Source organism: Protopterus annectens, chromosome 5.part0 (genome assembly GCF_019279795.1).
Source record: "Protopterus annectens isolate FY-2018-M chromosome 5.part0, PAN1.0, whole genome shotgun sequence".
Lineage (NCBI taxonomy): Eukaryota > Metazoa > Chordata > Ceratodontiformes > Protopteridae > Protopterus > Protopterus annectens.
The window spans coordinates 1462216791-1462237168 of NC_056735.1; the positions used below are offsets into that span (position 1 = coordinate 1462216791).

At 39.6% G+C, this 20378-nt stretch overlaps 1 protein-coding gene across 10 annotated transcripts in view; it reads right to left on the bottom strand.

The window, feature by feature from the left end:
* DOCK9 (dedicator of cytokinesis 9) overlaps positions 1 to 20378 on the bottom strand; it is a 2508686-nt gene that overhangs the window by 901328 nt on the left and 1586980 nt on the right. For all 10 annotated transcript variants that reach the window (XM_044071294.1, XM_044071300.1, XM_044071298.1 and 7 more), the window contains exons 11-12: positions 12078 to 12218; positions 8198 to 8410 (exon numbers count right to left, since the gene is read on the bottom strand). In XM_044071294.1, the coding sequence (XP_043927229.1) occupies positions 8198 to 8410; positions 12078 to 12218 (354 nt within the window). The remainder of the gene's footprint in view (positions 1 to 8197; positions 8411 to 12077; positions 12219 to 20378) is intronic.

Sequence of the window (20378 nt, forward strand, 5' to 3'; positions counted from 1 at the left end):
AGAAACTCTCTCAACAACACTAGAAGACAGATTTTTTTTCTGTAAATTCATTAAGCTGACAAATTCTAATTTAAGCTCTTAAAACCAAGAATGACTAAAAACTACTTTCACATAAAGGAAATGATGACTCACAGTCTTCCGTTATCAAAAAAGCACAGAGAAAAGAAAGGATTAATAAAAAAGGAACTGAGACAGATGAAGATGGATGCCAAGGTAAGTTTATGCTGTGAGCTACCTTCATTAATTATTTTTTTCTAGGCATTTGTCCATCGTCATGAAAATGCCTGGCTCCCATTCAGTCTCGGCACCTCAGTCTAAATCAGTGCTATGAATGACTGATGTAGCTTGATTCCTGTAAGACTTTATTTTTACCTGCAATTACAAGAGATTAGCAAGAAGTAAACAAATGTAGGCATTAATAAATTATGTGCAAGATCTCATAAGCAATGGAGCTGTGCCATACAGGACAGCTTCAAGACCAGATTATTTCTATCTGCAGCTGTTATTAAACATTGATTTCTGATCTAATTTGCCCTATGCAACTTGCAATTTAACTCGCTTTTGATATTAATCGCAATGCAATACTTTCATAGATTGACCATACCTTACCCCCACCAGGAAGGCTTACTTAAATCGACCAGTGCAGGCACTCATATACAACAGCCTTGTTTGCAATTTTTAGATAAAATATCACTGAGTTACAATGGCTGATTTAGCAGGATTTGCAAAGAAAAACATAGCCAAAAAATCTATCTACATTTCATGCAAAGTCAGTATATTTTATCTCCTTAGGTGACATGACAGTATTTGGAATTAAGGGTAAGGGGAAATCGACAAAGCTCCAGGGGGAAAATGGCCATCCCAAAATGACTGCAAGCCTAAATCACGGAGGACACAATTAATTGACAGGAATGATTATGCAGCTTGTGTGTGTCCATATCCACTGAACACTCTGCAACTGTGCCATGTGTAGAGTGGCACATGTCCCAGGGGTGGAGGCAATTTGGCAGTCCGAGGATAGTGGTGTAACATACACTACACTTTGCTGACAAAAGCTGTAAAGGGGGGTATAGGTAAACTTTATTAATAGCAAGGTGTAAGACTAGGTAATTTGTGTAGTGCTTGATGCAACACAGTAAAAAATCAAATGCGGAACTGGTGAGCAATGGCATGGGGAAATTTCATGGTACTGTCGAAGTCAGCTTAGGAACCCATCACTGCAGTTAGATGATGTTCATCAACAGTGTTCTGTTCACATGTCAGGGTGTAGAGGAGTTCATGCACTGTAACATTTGGCTGTCTAAGCAGGTCCCTCAGGCAGTGATGCCACTCTATTTGTGTTTTGGATGTGTGGAACCTCTAGTTTGTTCCAGACGTGGGCTGGAAACAAGAAAGACAGACCTTTTATCCAATGTCGGCAGGTACCATACTTCCTCATGTGTCCTTTTACATTGCTGTGGTCAAGGAATTAAGAGCACATTCCTGCAACACAGATAGTAGCATCCCTTGGTCTTTCATACCTGCATGCACAATATCCTTGCTAGGTAAGAAGGCTCTGGTGGTTACATGGGAATGTGGGTAGCAAAATGCGAGTTGGTGGCATCAAAGGCATTTAGCTGATGGGGGTTGTAACTGTTGCCATAGTACTTGCTGAAAAAAAAACAGACATCCTTTTGGTGTGTCATTGGCTAGGTGTCATTTGGCAGCTTTTATTGCTGCCCTCGAAGTCCGTGAGCACATATTATGTTGCAATCTCTACTTTGTATTTTTTGCACAACTGTTGCATAAGTCCCCCAAAGGACACTGTTATGGTGTCAATGAATTGCAGCTTAATTTTGTATAGATAAGAGGTGTCAGTCAACTGCTCCCCATTCCAACATTGCAACATATGCTATATAGTTGTTGGCACACATTTGCCTAGGTAGGAATGGCTCAAGCAGCCAGTGTTACTGTGGAGGCAAACAAGTTCTGTAGATTTGCCAATGTGATCCACAGTACCAATGTGATGTCAGTGCCTTGCACATGATGCATCCTTGTGGTATACCTCAGGATGAATGACAAGAATGTTGTAGGTATGCTTGTAGGGCTATTCCAATGTGTGTGTCTGGTACGCCCTTTATGATGCTTTTGAGGCTGCAGTTGGACTACATTGCTAGTACAGCCCATTTCTGTACTGTGGAAAACCTCCTCTAGGATGTAGTTGTGCTCTCCTTTATTGTCACAATGATCCTATCCACAGATGGCTCTATGGGGTCTGGGGCATACTGGCACGATAAAGTTTCTCTTCAGTGTCTCTTCTTACTGTCAATGCCCATCTGGTACATAGCATTTTCAAGATACTTGTCCAGCAATTCACAGTCCCTGCTGGACCGCTCTTGTTAGTATGCGTCCTTCTGACAACTTTATACCCACCTCACTGTCACTTTAACGTTAGGTGCATCAACACTAGCTGGCTGGGGTATACTCATCCTCTTCTTGCCCGATTGCTCTGGGCTGTGCATACATCACTGTGTGTGTGTGTTCCTGTCAGATGTTTGATTAACATGTGGTACCTTTGTTACTGTTACATGTCGGTATTCGAGTGACTAAGTGAAACCGTGCTCTAATCAAATATGGCAGCACTCCTTGGAAGTTTGCGGGTGACTGTTACTGTCATGCACTGCCATGTAATAGTGCATGACTTCATGTCATGGTCATCTAACTGCTTATTCTCATAACACAGATATTCTCATGCATTGCTGAATTCAGCCACTGTTTTAACCTACAGTATCAGGTAAACTGATAAAGTCATCATGACTCCTTCACTGAAACCACATCGTTTCTGAGCTACCAATCCTGTAGTTCTCCATGATGTGAATGAATGCATCATTAGAGAATGTATTAAGTCATTTCCTTACCTCAATATCAAGGTTGAAATAAATTCCTTTGCCACGTCTTTTATAAATATCATATATTTTACATTCATAAACACTCTCAAATGCTTGTACTACACGGATTAAAGGAGGGGTGGGTTATAACTCTTTTTCCTAAATGTACTATTGTTTAAACTGCATTTTGCATTGGTCACTTTATGATTATAGATATATGCTAAATTTAATTTCCTTATGAATAATTTTAACTCAAAAAAGGAATCTGCTTCATCCCAAGTAGCTTTAGGAACAAAGGTGATACCTTTATCAAATAGGTTAAAGTAGGTATTTGTAATATTCACGTGACTGTAATTAAAAATGTTGTATCCTTGACATCTGCATGCAACCCATTCATTGCAAAATTCTTCATCCACAGGAGAGTTAGTATTCTATCTCTCTCTAACCCCCTCTTGCTCCTGTACTCCCCCATCCCCTCTTCCATTTCCTCTTGATCTACATGCATGTGGTGTTTCTGTTGAGATGTCTCCCAGGATGATCCTCCGGAGCAAACTTTTTGGACTTCCTCAGTGGAGTAAACTCTAAAGGGACATTTAGGTTAACAACTGAATCACCTTCCATAACAGTTTCTTCAATAGTGTCATTGCTCTACAGATATATAATCAGTATTAACTACCTCGTTACTTTGTCTAATAACATGCCTATTATTATCAACTTTAGTCATATTGTTACCACTACTCTCACTTGATAAGCTAAATAGTTGCAGTATTCATTCTCATAATGCACTAACTTTTTTTGCTTTTTTCTGGTAAATATTCAAACACTGCTGATCAACTTTATTAAAAATACCACAGTAATTGTTTTTGTAGGAGTCAAACAATACATCATTCTTAATATTAATATCCACAATTTCCAGTTCACTTTGTAGTTGACTATTTGCCTTCCATTGTCCTTGATTAATCAAGCCATTAATTCCAACTGATGTCTATCAAAACAGATATGACGTCATAGCATAAACCAAAATTAGAAGTTGTTTGGTTAAGACACTTCCATAATATGAGTTCCTTCAGCACTCGTTTATGGGAAATACATTCATTTAAAATATCATTATCCAACTGCAAACTCTGGAATTTAAGGAGTTTTTGTTTAATGTCCCTTGATGAAAGATTCCCTCATGGGTCCCACTGAATGAAAATACCTTCTTGAACCAAACTTCAAGGGAAATATTATTGTCCATAACTCTGGTACCAGTCACAATGAGTAGCTACTTGTTCTAACAGTATCAGAACCTTGACAAGAACTCAAATCTCTATAGTTGTGCCTTAAAGTGCACTGAGTCAAACCATCACATTCTCTATGCAATTTGTTACAATGCTTAATCACTCAATGAATTTTACCATACAGTATCTGAATCTTCAGTGCATATCATATCCAAAAGATTAAGTTCTTCTTCAGTGTTACAAGTCTCACAATTTGGTTCACCTCCACTAGTTGCCTGAAGATTAATGATGCTGAGTCATAGCCTCAAGTATATGAATACATTGTACAAGTAGACAAACCAATTGGTATGTCCAGTTAGAACTGAAATGTCCACTGTTTCAGGAGGTAGTACAACCTCTGCATGCCAAACAGTAGAGAGATCTGATGTAATCAACTCCAAGGACTCCATGTATCCTGTACTGCCACAATCTAAACCCATTAACCAAAGAAAGTAGCCTCCATTGAGCACAAAACCACCAAGAAGCACCAGTTCAGAGTGACCAGTAACTATGCAATAGGTGTTAAAGAAAATAGTTTATTGAGCTTTAGTTAATACTTTCTACCAAAACAGAACTTCATCAGAACTGAAGCACATACTCTAAATTACATTTAAATATCCACATACAAACACCTGCCCCTAAAGGTGAACCAATCAAAATGCATGTATTATGCACTTTAATCACATGGCTTTCCATTTATAAAAATAAAATTACTTAAATCAATCTATAAATTATGGAAAAAATTCTTGTATAAAAAGTTTTCCTCAACTTTTAATACACTGTTGAGTCTTGCCAAAAACAATTCCTTAAACAACTAATTATAAAACAATTTCGCAATCAGTGACTATAGAAAAAAATAAATCATGAAAGGTGACAGTGGTATCTCTAAAAGCCCATCTTTTTAAATAAGATATAAAACCGATATCATATTAACATAACAAAATATTTGAGGTTTAAATGATGTCCAACAACACTTGTTGACCATATGCCAATCCTTGCAATACTAAATAAAATGAATGCACTAAAATATTAACAATAAGTACTCCCTCAATTTGGTCAATCACAATTTCAACACACCATTCAAAGAGATGTGGTCATTTAATCCAGGTTCACCTACTGTATTTGACCCTAACTGCCATAATTTTTCACAAGACGGAATAATCCATTAAAAATTAAGGAAAACTTTTTATACAAGAATTTTTTTCCATAATTTATAGATTACCTTGAAATAATTAAGTAATTTGATTGTCCCACCTTTAGTGAAGGGTGACTGTACATGGACATTTAAAAGTGATTTAGAATAGATGCTTCAAGTCTGATGAAGTCCCATTTTGAATGTAAGCACTAAATTAAAGTTCAATAAACTATATTTATTTTCTTCAACTCCTGTTGCCTGGTTACTATTCACTGTGAAATAGTTAATTTTGTACATCTGCCAAACTGAACTGTATGTTTCAGATGGCTGAAGTAAAGTGCGGAGATCGGGGGACACAAAAATGGTGGCCTGTTTACATGTGTTTTTAGGCTAAGTATAAAGTTAGCAGGTTTAAGACAGTGCTACAGTCATCATTATTAACAAAGCTAGCAACTCAACAGACTTGGGAAGGGCAGAGGCAACAAACCATCAAGGAGATGATGTTAATGTTCATGAGACAAGTATAAAAGGCAGGTATACTGGATCACACGGAAGGTGAATTTCAGGAGAAGGCTATGAGTGAATGGTAATAAATCAAGTTCAGAAATGAGGAACTGTGGAGAACTCTTGTGGTCCAACAGGGAATTAAAATATATTTAGAGGACCAGAAAAATATGGACATAAACTAAAATAAGTTCTGATGATTGGTGGTGATGTGGCAAGGGAAATGGACTATGGGCCATGACTGGTTATGAGATGAAGGGTGATGGACTATGGACCATAGCCGGTTATGAGATGAAATGTGACATCATATGGAGGAATATGTGCTGACAATACCCACAAATTACACGGCTTTGCACAATTGACTCTGTGTTCCACTAAGTAACCAATTGTGTAGTTTCATGTCACTCAACATATTTTTGAAAAAAAACTCAAATTGAAAAGTTAAGTTAATACAAGTAAACAAGTAAATACAACAAAGTAAATATAAAAATAAATAATAAAAAAATAAACAAATAAAGGCCTAGACAACCAAATACAAAGAAAAGTTAAGAGAATTATTAAAGAAGTACAAAAAAGACAATGAGATAAAAAAGTAGTAAATACAGGGCTAAATAGTGGAGGGCTAGGTTTGGAGAAGAGGAGGCTGAAGGTGGCCTAGAGGAGGCAGGGACAATAGCTCTTAGTCTCAACCAGCAAGGGCATAACCATTTTCTAAACAGGTAGATTATATTTAGTATTTAAATTGGTTCTGAGAGGTCATAAGTCAGGATTTGATTGGAAGGGCATTAGATTTACATCAGGTGTGCCACCACCAATTGGTTTAATGCTTTAGCGTTGATAGAGAGATTAGTCAGTCTGTGTTGTAGACCTTGATTGACCAATGGGGTTGGTATTCTGGTAATGTTTTTGTATGGTGTTTTAATTTTGTCTGGATGTGATGGTTGGTAAGCTTTGAAAAGTTAGCTGGTTTGCTTTGATTAAGTTGACCAGTTATAAGAGGTTCCGACCTTCGATTTAGGCAGTGATGGGTGCGATAGGGGGCTATCTAGGGTGAATCTGGTATGAAGGTTTTTATGGTATTAGAGGTTTTAGAAAGAAGGAGAATATTGGGGTAGGATAGAGGCGTGGAGGAGAGGAGTGGAGAGGAGGTTTAGAGAACTGGAATTGGTTGGTGTGCGGAGTTTTTATGGGGAGTATTCTTTATTGACCCAAGTTTTTGTTGTAATTTTTAAGTTAAGGAAAGACATATTTTGTTTAAGTAATGCATATATAGTTTAAGTTAGTAGTAGGATGGGGGGAGGGTTTGTTTGGTTGAATGCCATTACATGAGACACATGGAAGGATTTGTTGTGGTGGTGTGGTGGGTTCTGGTGTGTTTGGAGGGGAGTGAAATTGAAAATTGGTGGTTTTGGTAGGGTTGGGTGGAGTAGGTTTTGAGAACCATAAGTTTTTTCGACAGGAAGCATTTTCTTTGGTGGAGTGAGTTGGGTTTGGCGAGAGAGAGCTCAGAAAGGTGCCAAGTTGATCATCTGCATATTGGTCTGCTGAATGTAGGTGGCCTTGAGTGTAGACCATTATGAAAAAAGAAATGAAGAGGGGAAAAGGAGGGCAGAGGGGGGTGGGAATATTTAGTGGGGAAGTGGGTCTGATAGCTCTGATTGCCTGTTGCTGCGCTGTTTTTTAGCTAGGAGCTAGGCATTAAACCAGCATGGTTGGTTGTTGCTTAATAAGTAGTTTTCAGACTGAAGCAGTAGTTGGTGGTGTTGACCATGTCGAAGCTTTATATGTAGAGAAAAGAAAAGAGAGCAGAGAGGATATTATATTGCGATATTGTGGTTGACTCAACAAACCACAGGAGAGGAAGGAGTGTGCTGTGATGAGGGGATGGGGTAAGCCATGTTTTGGTGTTGATGGGAGTTATTTTGTGTGAGGTGGGTAATGAGTTGTTTGTGGACACAGCGTTCCATAATTTTGGCTAGGGGAGACAGTATGGCAAAACTAGGTACTAGAGATGGCTCAAAACATCTATAACCCTAGCAGCATACAGCTTGCTCTACAGTGCACCAGATTTATGCATAAGTGTGGAACAAGAACAGATTTCCTGTACTGAATGGAACTTAATTATGTGCACTTATTTTCAGTCCATCCATCCATCCGTCCACAACCCTTTTTTCCTATTTTCTCACTATTGTCTCCTAAATGCAGCTAACGATTAACAAGTCCAGACATCTGTGCAAGGTTCTACACTTTTATAAAGTGAGGCTCACTTATATTTGGGCATTATTAGATAATTTTTCTTTTTACTAATATTGTTCTACAGAATCAAACTACTAGTAAAACTGCAAGCTGCAACAGAATGAAAACAAATGCATCAAGTCATTTAAGTAGAGATGAATGTGAAATAACTTAATATCCTGATAATTTGTTCCTACCTGTTTAGGGTACTGTAACATGGACTCTGAGACGCCAAAAAGAATCCTCTGTGAAACATCAGCATTACTGCAGCCACCATTCATCTGCTGCTGTGATGCATCAGCTGTCATCTGCCTAACTGAGGGATGATTCAAATCAACATGGAAGTCAGCTGATATCTTCTTGTTGTTCTTGATATCAAAAAGGGACAATGTGACAAAGAATGGCTCCACCTGAAAAAATATAATAAAACACACTCATCATCAGCATGCTTTGATTATTGTTCTTCTCTGTTCTACACTACCAAGTCTACAATAATGGAGTAGATGACAAAAATGGACTCCTGTGATCTTTAACTCTTACATACTCAAGCAAAACAAACAAAAATGGTGTGTTACTTCTACACACCAAAAAAAGAAATCAAGCGTCAATATCAAAATGCAGACTGCCTACCAATGCTAGCTAAGAATACAAAAACTGTAGCATAACACAATAAATTACCAAAAGTGTCTTATAGAAATACACTAGTTCTCCATAAATAAACAAATTACACATTCCAGTGCATATTATTCTCAGTTTTTGTTATTGGCATGAAATACGCATTCTATTAATCAAGGCAGCACAGAAATGTTCAAAAAATAACAAGTACTATAGTTCACATAAATATTCTGTTTCCTAAAGAAGTCAGCAAGTGAAAACTAAAACAGAATGATTCACACATATTTTCCAGGCAACCAGAAATACACTGAAAGTGCAGTCTAAGTAGGGATGAAGAAATAGATATTAGAGGGTCTCTACATCAGAAGGCTTAACATCAGCCTGCATACAGAAGTCTCTACAGATTTGTATCAGACACCCTGCAATATTACCTTAGCAGTATCAGTACAGGTACAGCAAAACACACTGGAGATTACAATGCTAGTTGAAAGATTACACAATGAAGGGTCACTGCTATTCAAAAATGAGCACTCTGATTGGACAGACCAACCAGCATATAAGAAAAGAAAAAAAAGGCCAGCCACTAAACTACCATTGAGTGGCTAGACTTTCTTCTATTCATATATGCTACAGAGGTATACCTCTCAACTGTACAGGTTTTTGCCTCGTATTTTGGTCTGTTCCTCATAAAATTTATCATTTTTTGACAAATCACAGAAGAGTGAAGTCACTAAATAATATGTATTTGAGTTTCAGACTTCATATCCTTCAAACAATGCAAGCTAACACAAATCATGTTATTCCAGCAGCTTTCTAAGTTTACAATAGCATCATTTACAGTCTGTCCTTTAGAGAATGCATGCTTAAACAAATCTTATTTGTGCAGCTTTTTAATTTTATAAGAGCAAAATTTGCACTCTGTCCTTCAGACCATGCAAGCTAATACAAATCCTATTATTCCAGCAGCTTTTTAAGTTTATAAAAGCAACATTTACAGTCTGTCCTTCAGACAACTCACGCTAACACAAATCATGTTATTCTAGCGTTTTTTCAAAGCTTATAAGAGCAATACTGACAATCTGTTTATTTTTGGGGTCTTTGTCCCCCATTATTTAAGAATTTGTCAACATTTCTTGAACTAAAAGGTTGAGAGGTATGTACAGACATTATACCAAATACAAGGAAAATCAGGTACATTCTACAAAACTAAAGAAACGTACTTCCATTTTCCTTGTATTTCTCCATTTCCTCGGCAGACTCTCATACTTTGAAGCTTTCCAATTTTTATAGTATATAAAAAAAAGGCAACATAGATTCTCTTTTCTCCATTGCTTCTGTTTAACAGCAATGATGTACTGTGCAAGCATGGGAACGTAAGGTCCATAAACGTATGCAGTTCATCAACAAATGCAGAAGAACAGGAAACAACACAGAGGAACATTATGGCGCTGTTACACAAAAACATTATTTAAGAAAGGTAAGCAATTTCTTTCTTAAATAATGTCAATGTATAACTGCAATAACCGAATCATAGGTGTGGGTATACAAGGACTTATCCACAGTTGGCTTTGTTTAGTCACTCGGGCTTTGCCTTCATGATCCATACACAGCAAATGAGGGCAAATCCTCATACACCCACACCCACTCATTGGTTATTGCTTAAATATATCATGTTCCAAACTGTGGCAAGAGATATATACCGCAGGATCATGCTTCGACAAGATGTAGAAGTAGTAACTGCATCTCTGATATTACACACCTTATGCTGGTAAGGACACAAAACTGGTCAGCTAAAAACAATGAATGGGCCACAGATGGAGACATTGTTTGGAAATTAAAGTGAGCCAAAAGAAACAAAAACCTGTTTGGAATTTCTAGTAACCATAAGTACATAAGAATTAGGATTACACAATCATTTGTAAGCATCAGTATTTCTCCTGGGTTGCCATTCTTGAAAAAAGGTACAGGAAAGAAGATGGATTTTTCTAACAGAAATCAGATACCTCTAAGAAATTCAGAATTCATAATCAAATACATCCTTGTACTGTATCCTGGGTAAGCATGTTTGTCAGGACAAATAATTTCCTTGCACCTCAACAAGAGTACACAAGTCAGTACGTTAATGGGGCAAACCTTCACCACCACTACTGAAGACTAAGCAAAATTGTTATCTTAGAATGTGTTACATATGTGTACCGTTTCAAAAGACCATCACCCCCTTAGAAAAAAAGTATATTTTTTATGCAGCGCATTCCCCTCCTTTTGCTGCTGTGTACCTCCTGCATCTATAGGCAACAATCCCTTGTACACAACATACAGTAAATTTCTGCCATGCTAATTCTGCACTCTACCTTTCATAAAAATGTAGCCCTTATTCATCTGCTGACAAATGCTACATACACATATGTATACATGTTGACACAGAGAGAAAGAGAGAAAAGCGCACACACATTAATGAAAAATGTCATGTAATCACCAACTGTCTTTACCTAGGCTCAAAATATTAGCCTGAGTCGCGTTTATTTCAAAGCCAATTGCTGCTATCTGAAAGGAATTATGCATTGCTTTTAAAGAAACCATACATATAATTTTTCATCCATTAAGGTTTTTGCATTTGGCATAAGTGTTCAACAGAGCTGACATCACTAGTATCTGAACACAATTTACAAGTTTTCAAAAGCCTTAAGAGAAAAAAATACAATTCGAACTACTGTGTTCACATACCATTTTCATAATAAGCTACAATTAACTATTTAACAACAGTTTTTACTGTGATTTTCCATTTCACTGGACATGCATGTTATTTTTACATTGAGAATGACTTCTGCAGTAGGCCAATGTTGGCCTAAGCCCTAGGTATGCAATTTAAATCTTTATAAATAGCAGTCTGTAGTAAGGGATGACCATTTCTGAACCATTCTTAATAGGCACAGAAACACTTAACTCCTTTCCTACCCCCTCCAACACTGATTTTCTGCACCTCTGATCCTCATAGTTGTTTATTCTGGTTAGCTAACAATGTGGTCTGTGTTTTGTAATGGTACTATCCTTCTCTTCAGCAAAATCAAGCTAAAAAAAACAAACAATTTGCCAGCTGGCATTTCAACAAAACTGAACATTTTTAGTCATCCTGTTTCAGAATAATTGTTGTGTTAAAAATATACTGCATTTATGATCCCACCAAACTTGAACCATATAAGCTTTCAGGAAGGGGAGTAAACATTAACAATCACTGCAAACAGGCTATGAGACAAATCACATATTCTATGAATGGGTATGAAGCTTATCTGACTTGAAATAGCTGTGTGTAGGCAAATGGAGGTTGAGGAAAACAATTTCTGGACTACACAATACAGCTCACTAACATCTCTTAGTCTTAATATTTTGAACTACATGCCAGACAGACTCTCATACTTTGACAATAATAAATATAAATGACTACAGACACAAATGATAACTTACATTGGTCGTAGGTCCTTCTTCATTTTCTTGCACACAACTTTGGAGGTTAAATGACAGGTCATTACATTTTACTAGAATTCGTTTCCCAAACTTCTCCTCCATTGGTTTCACATCAGGCTCTATTCCTGAGAAATCAAGTCTCTTTAAGAGAAAAATTGAAAATGTTAAAGCAAAACATCAAAATGTCACAGACACCCCACACCACCAAACAACAAATGTAATGTGCTAATGTCACGTATATAGGACTTCCACAGTGAAGTATTAAGGCATGGCCTTTGAAACCAGCAGTATCTATTAAATAACATAAAAAGTAAGGTACCAAACAGATATCAATAAGATGTGGCTCCATCAAACTTGAACACAAACACCACCACCTAACATGCACATGTGCATAAACATTTTCATTTTTTCAGTCCTGATTTAATCAGACTTTGACCCTCAAATAGTAAAAACAGCTTTTTGTAGAAAAGATATATTTTGGGGACATGCTATCCTATCACTAGTATGATGGCCACATTTCAAACATATAAAGCTGACTGAAGCACACTTTTCATCAAATGAGTTATGGGCAGTTTGAATTTTCTTTTATACAAAGTATTTGGAGTTAATTTAATTACATGTGCAGTGTGGGGATCAGACTGTCACACAAAAAAGTATTTTCAAAAAACATGTTGATCTAGTTTTTGTGATACATACTACCTTCAGTGAAAAGAGTTTTCAAAATGCACAACCCACCTATCATGAAAAGAAAATGTATATTATTAAATTATTATTAAATTGTGTGCATGCATATACATACATACACAGACACACAGACACAAAACTGCAAAAATCAAGGCTGAAATGAGGAAAAGGCTAGCTAAGTATGAGGCTTTCCATGAAAAGCTGTTTCATAAAATAGTAGAGTTAGAAGACAGAGCACTTAAGATAAAACCTGAGATTTTCTACTGTTCTAAAGAAACTGGAACAGACTGTATTAATTTAATGAAAACACAAACAAAGCACTGTAGTGGTGCAGTGGTTAACATTGCCTCACAGCAAAAGGTTCTCCGGTTTGATTCTCGGCTGGGGTGCCTTCTGTGCAGAGTCTGCATGGATTTCCTCCGGGTGCTCCAGTTACCTCCCACATTCCAAAGACATGCACCTGGAGCATTTCTCCCCGGGCATTTGCTAAAACTAGGCTCTGTTCTACTCAGACTTTCCCTGTCAACAACAGTTAAATAAATTAAATAAATAAACAAACATAAAATAAATAAAAACTAGACTGCTTTTCCACAGCAGGATTTGTTAATTCATAGGACACACTGACTGTTTGCACCAAACATGCCCATTGAGAATGTTATTTTATTTTATCCTTTGTTGACTGGTTTAGTCCCACTAGGCAACAAACCTCTTTTCAGGAGAGACCCAAGGTGGCATTTATACTACTAGGAGAAATTTGGCCAGGGCAGAGATGAACTCCCCCCTACTTTTTTCAATAGGTGCTGTGGGATTTTTTATATCCATATCAGTTACCACCAACTCAAGCACATGGAACCTCGGTTTAACATCTCATCTGAAGGATGACACACTCGAGAGTGAAGCACCCCCCTTATGCAGCACTGCAGTGCCAATCGATCTGCCTTGTATGGTACTAAACCCCACAGACTTCTGCTCCAAAGGCAAATGTATTACCTGTTGAGCATGGATACTACTAAAAATTATAAACTGCTAGAAAGCAGCCAAGATCTACATTAGTAAAGGTGCAATTATACTAGCAGAAAGATCTGATCCTGACAAAACTGTGGCAGAAGGGAAAAGTATTAAAAACTGATGACAGCATTGTGTTTGTGGAAAATGATTACTTTCTCATGGACACTCCTACATTTTTGAATGCATAACAGGTTAAGGAGGAAATAAAAATTTTATACAACAAAAAGTAAGCCAGCAAACAGAAGGGGAATCTGCTTCTCATTCTTCTGACAATAAAGCTTAAAAAGCCTTTAAAAGTGAAATATTTTCTAGTGTTCCAAAGAAAAATGCTTGAGAGAGAAAAAAAAGCACAATGGTTGACTAGAAGAATAGGGAGTATCTTAGACTTGAACCAAAGTCTGGTGCTGGGAGACAGAGATTAACAGGATAAAGACAGCAACACTGAAATTAGTGAATAAATTGGACACTATAAAGCAACGGTCACATCTGTGAAATACGGCTTTGCAAATAAAATAGGCCAAAAAAGATTGGACTTTGCTGAGTTTGTTAAAGTTGTGGTTGGAGAGTACAGGACATACCTCACATTATGCCTTTAATGTTTAAGAGGACACCAAAGGAAAAAATGTAACTGTAAGCACAACAATTTTTGTTCTTATTAGTCTTACTGTACAAAAGAGTTCATGATATAAAAGTACAGTTGTGCACACTTACCATAAATGTAGATGTTCGAGTGTATTCACTGTTGCAGTCATCACACTTGGGTTATCCTGCCAGGGATAGCCCTCAGTTGGCCCGAATACCAGAAGTTTACTATTTCTGCGTCAGTTGCTGTCACTTCAGTACTGACGTCAGGGGTATAAAAACAGGCAGCCAACGCCATTACATAAGTTTTTCTTGCTCCAAATGTCAGGAGCCCCCAAACAGGGAGCTAAGTTATGGTGAAAAAACACCACCAGTAAAAAGTAAATACCAATAGTCCTGTAAGGAGTAAGAGAGATAGATACAAGGGGGCTGAAGGGTAGGAAACCAGGACTGCAACAGTGAATACACTCGAACATCTACATTTATGTTAAGTGTACACAACTGTACTATGTTCTTCGTGTTTCACTGTTGCAGTTATCACATTTGGGTTGATTCCCAAAGCTGAAGAATGGGTGGAGGCAGTCAAGAAGAGTTGGGGCTGGCTAGTATGCCCTGCAGGACTGCTGTTGCAAAGCCTGCCCTGGATTTGGAAAAGATAGGCAGGTGGTGATGCTTGGTGAAGGTATGAACAGAACTCCAAGTAGCAGCTTCCAGAATGTCCCTGGTAGGGACTCCTCTGAGAAAGGCTGTAGAGGCTGAAGTTGCCCTAGTGGAATGTGTTCTGACTCCCTGAGGGGGTGATTTCCCATGGTGTTTGCAACAGAAATGGATACAGTGTGCTATCCATTTGGAGATGGTTTGTTTTGATTTGGCCTTGCTCTCTGCCCCTGGTGCAAACCTGACTAGTAACTGGTCAGATTTCCTAAAGGGCTTATTCCTGTCAAGGTAGAATCTGAGCTGTCTGTGCATGTCTAAAGAGTGCACGATCCTTTGCCACTTATTTTGAGGATTAGGGAAAAAGGTGGGCAAATGGACAGATTGATTGAGAGCTACACTGGACACCACTTTAGGCATGAAAGTTGGGTTAGTCCTGAGGGAAAACTTGTCTGCATGAAAAATAATGAAGGGTTCCACAGCCATAAGTGCCTGTAGCTCAGACACTCTTCTAGCTGAAGTGATGGCCAGAAGCAATGCTGTTTTCCAAGAGAGGAAATTTGGACACTGCAGGCTCAAAGGGGGGTAGCGTGAGCTTTTCCAACACAAAGTTAAGGTCCCAAGCAGGGGTGGGAGCTCTTCTTGGTGGCCTTAAGTTGTTAGCCCCTCTCAGGAATTGCTTGATGAGAGGGTGAGAGAAGAGAGGTGGCTCAGTGCTTTAATAAGCAGAGATGGCAGAGGCATGGATGTTAATGCAGGAGAAGGATAGGCCTCTGTGGAGTAGGACTGTTAGGTAATCCAGAGGGCTGTGCTGTATCCGCTTCCTTTAATGTGAATCCAGGAACAATACGTTTTCCACTTGTCAGCATAGGATTTCCTTGTACTGGGTCATCTGGCTTCACGTATAACATCCAGTACGTGCTTGCTTAGGCTGCCCACTGATGGAGAAGTCAAGGGATAACCAGGATACAAGGTTCAGGGCCTGCAACCGTGGGTGCAAGAACTGTCCCTCCTGCTGAGTCAGGACAGTAGGGATTTCAGGTAGGTGCCACGGAAGCAATGGTGACAGACTGCACAGTAGTGGGTACCAGTGTTGGTGTGGCCAGTCTGGGGAAATCAGGATTGCTCTTAGTCTTTCCTCCCTTATCTTGAGTAATACTCTTGTAAGAAGAGGTAGAGGTGGAAATGCATAGATTGAGATGTTTGCCACCTGGAAGGATGTGGCATCCATTTTCCAGGCCTTGCTGTGAGGTACCCTGGTGCAGAATTTGCCGAGCTGCTGTTTGTAGGGGGAGGCAAATAGGTCCACCTTCAGAGTACCTCATTTCTGAGTCACAAGGCTGAATGTGTTGTGGTTTAATTGCCACTTGTGTGGGTCTATTCTGTTTAAATTGTCTGCCAGAGAGTTTTGGTTGCCTGGCAGAAATTGAGCTTGCAGGTGAATAAGCACGGCTGAGGCAGTGTTTCACAGGGTCATGGCTAGCCTGCAGAGTGGGTTCCCCCCTGCTTGTTTATGTACCACATCACTGTGGTGTTGTCGGTTTTGATTAGTAAGGGCCCTGGTGAGAGTATGCATCTGAAAGCTGTTAGAGCTTGCTGAACAGCTAGCATCTCTTTCTGCTTGATGTGCAGATGAATTTGATTTGGGCTTCAGTGGCCCTAAATGCACTTGCCGTCCAGATGTGCACCCCAGGCATAATATGTTACATCTGTGGTTAGGGTCTGGGTGGTGTGGGGTTGTCTAAAGGGAAGCCATTTGTTGTGGCTGCATGGTGCTGCCCACCAAAGGAACTCTTTCCTGAGACAAGGTATCATAGGTATGATAGTTTCCAGGTCCTGAGAATCTTGGCACCAAAGGCTTAAGTACCATTGAAGTTTCCTCATATGCAGTCTGGCATATGGAATTAGTAGCATGCAGGAGGCCATGAACCCTAGAGCCTGCAGGATTTTCCTTGCAGTTAGCTGGGTTTTGGTGGCCATTTGAGCAAAGTAGCCTGTCAGATAGGCTTGTTTTTCAGGAGTAAGGAATTCCATCTGGGATGCTGTGTCCAAGCTTGCTCCCAGGAATACAATTTTTTGACTGGGGACTAGTTTGGATTTCTTTTCATTGATAGTGTACCCCAGGGAGGTTAGAAGGTCCTTTACAAATGTCAGGCACTGCAACAGCTTTTCCTGACTGTATGCCTGAATTAGGCAATTGTCCAAGTAGGGGTAAATTTGAATATTTCTTTGTCTACAATAGGCAATGGCTGGAGCCAGGCATTTTGTGAAAACTCTTGGAGCAGTGGATAAGCCAAAGGAACTGCAGAGAACTAATAAGGCATAGATTCTGCCCTGAAACATAGATATTTCCTGCAGGAGTCCCTTATTGGGATGTGCAGATAGGCCTCCTTTAGGTCTAGGGTGGCTAACCAGTCACCGTTGGATAGCATAGGGAGAAGCTGCTGTAGGGTGAGCATTTTGAATTTTAGTACCACCAGGAAGGTGTGTTTCGAATAGATAGATCTAAGACTGGGTGCCAGGTGCCTTCTTTTCTGGGTACCAGGAAAAGTCTGGAATAAAATCCTTGGCCTATCTGTTCTGCAGGAACAGGCTGAATTACCCTTATGGACAGCAGGGAATGAACTTGGTTTTGTGCCTCTGCCCACTGGTTTGGAGGAAGGTCTGGAAACCCTTTTGGGTTTGGCAGTGTGTGGAATTAAAATTTGTACCCCTGGGATACTATGTTGAGGACCCATCGATCGTTGGTGATGGAGGTCCAGTTTTATGTATGGTGGGCAGGTTTTCCTCCTAGGGGCATGAGCAATTGGGCAGAGGCGAGGGGTGGAGTTGAGAAGTCATTGTGAATTCTTTCCATAAGGGGTGGCATAGCACTCCCTGCTTTAAAAATGGAGGTACTCCATTGCTTAGATCTCTGCATACCCTGAGACTGTAATCTGGGGGCGTCTAATTTGAGATGTCCTTGACGGTGCTGGAATGGACCAATGTTTTGAGGGGCAATGCCTACTAAATCTTGGAGGCTGCAGTTGCAAAAAATATTTGACTGTCTGCATAGACTTAGCTTTTTCTTCCATCTTTTTAAAAACCTCTTCTGCTTTGGTGCCAAACAGATTGTCCTTGTTCAGAGGAGCATCCAATAATTTTGATTTGACATGGTCTGGCAAAGTCTACCCCTTAAGCCAGGCATGCCTTCTAAGTACAGAACCTGTGACTGCTGCCCTGCAAGATGCGTCTAGGGTGTCAAACCCACATTGCAGGGTATGCTTGTTGACTTGGTTGCAGAATGCATAAGCTCCTGTAATTCTTTATTTTCTGCACAGTCAGGAAAGGTAGATAATTTTTGCTTAATAAATTCCATAGAATGTTGCTCGCATTTCAGCATGTGGAACTGACAATTTAATGCTCTAATGGTGAGAGTTGCAGAGGTGTATACTTTTTTTACCCCATCTGTCTAAAGCTCGGGAATCGGGGGTGGGCTTCTTAGCTGTAGTTGCTTTTATTCCTTTAGGTCCTTAGGAGATGACCTCTGGGTCAGCAGTAGGGTTTTTGAAGAAAAATTTGTGAGAGTCAGGGACTCTGTAGTACCTGCCAGGTTTCCTTGGAGCAAGGGGGTAAAGTGTCAGAAGCCGGTGCCTGCATAGCAGCTCCTGACCCATCTGAGGCAGTGACAGGCTGAGGGTCTGAAGACAAAATAGCAGCCTCCGGCATGGAGGTCTCCGTAAAGTTCTCGGCAGAGGCCTGCAGCTGAAAATCAGCGGACTGTAGGGGCTGCGAAAGTGCCTCACTAGCTACCACTGGGCCGACGACCAATTTCACCGGTACGTCGTCAGCAGCTTTAACCCTAGGCCTGTCGTGGTCCTTGTCCTTGCGTTTCATAGGTATATCTGATGTTGGGAGACCAGAAGACGCCATACCGACGAACTTAGGCCAGACTCTGAAATGCTTATATAAAATTTTCGTTATATGGCGTATGGTACGCAGGTTGAAGGAAGCACAGAGATCACAGTTCGGGACGTCGTGCTCAAGGCCCAAACAAGTTATACAATAGGAATGAAAATCACGGTGTCATGGTGCGGAATCTGTTTTCCACAGGCAAGACAGTTATTAACTTTATCAGACATTCGTTAAAGCAAGAAAAGAGGGTACTCAACATGGGTATTTATCTGAAGGCATCTTCAACTTGGTAGTCGGAATGCAGAAAGAAGGTAAACGGCCGACCGGCACTAGTGCAAATTGCATCTGCTTTGGGCTCCGCATCAAGAAAGACTGGGGAAATGATGTCGGCCGCCTCCCTTTATACCAGACATTCTGACATCAGTTTACAGCCGATGGCAGCCGACATCATATACCGAACTCTCTGGTATTCGGGCAGACTGAGGGCAACCGGGAGCCGGATAACCCATATGTTAGGACTGCAACAGTGAAACATGAAGAACATTTACTTCTGCTTTGGGCTCCTCGGCAAGAAAGACTGGGGAAATGGCGTTGGATGCCTGTTTTTATACCCCTGACGTCCTGACGTCGGTACTGAAGCAACAGCAACCAACGCAAAAATACTAAGATTCTGGTATTCGGGCCGACTGAGGGCTACCCTGGCAAGATAACCCAAGTGTGATGACTGCAACAGTGAAACACGAAAAACATCTGCATGTTACATACAGTGGATATAAAAAGTGTACACACCCCTGTTAAAATGCCAGGTTTTTGTGATATAAAAAAATGAGACCACAATAAATCATTTGAAAACTTTTCCTACCTTTAATGTGACCTATAACCTGTACAATTCAATTGAAAAACAAGCAAATCTGTTAGGGGAAAAATATAAAAAATAAAAAACGTACAATAAGATGGTTGCATAAGTGTGCACACCCTTAAACTAATACTTTGTTGAAGCATCTTTTGATTTAATTACAGTATTCAGTCTTCTTGGGTATGCAACTGCCATCAGTTAAAGGGACTCTGATTAACCCCAAATAAAGTTCAGCTCTCCTAGTAGGATTTTCCTGACATTTATTCAGTTGCCTGCTACAGCAAAAGTCATGGTTTGTAGACAGCTTACAAAGCATCAAAGGGATCTCATTGTTGAAATGTATCAGTCAGGAGAAGGGTACAAAAAAATTTCTATAGCATTGCATATACCATGGAACACAGTGAAGATAGTCATCAAAAAGTGGAGAAAATATGGGACAACAGTGACGTTGCAAAAAAATGGGCGCCCCTCCAAAATTGATGAAAAGACAAGACGAAAACTGGTCAGGGAGGCTGCCAAGAGACCTACAGCAACACTGAAGGAGCTGCAGGAATTTCTGGCAAGTACTGGTTGTGTACTAGATGTGATGACAATCTCCCATATTTAGGTTCATAGGTAGGTAC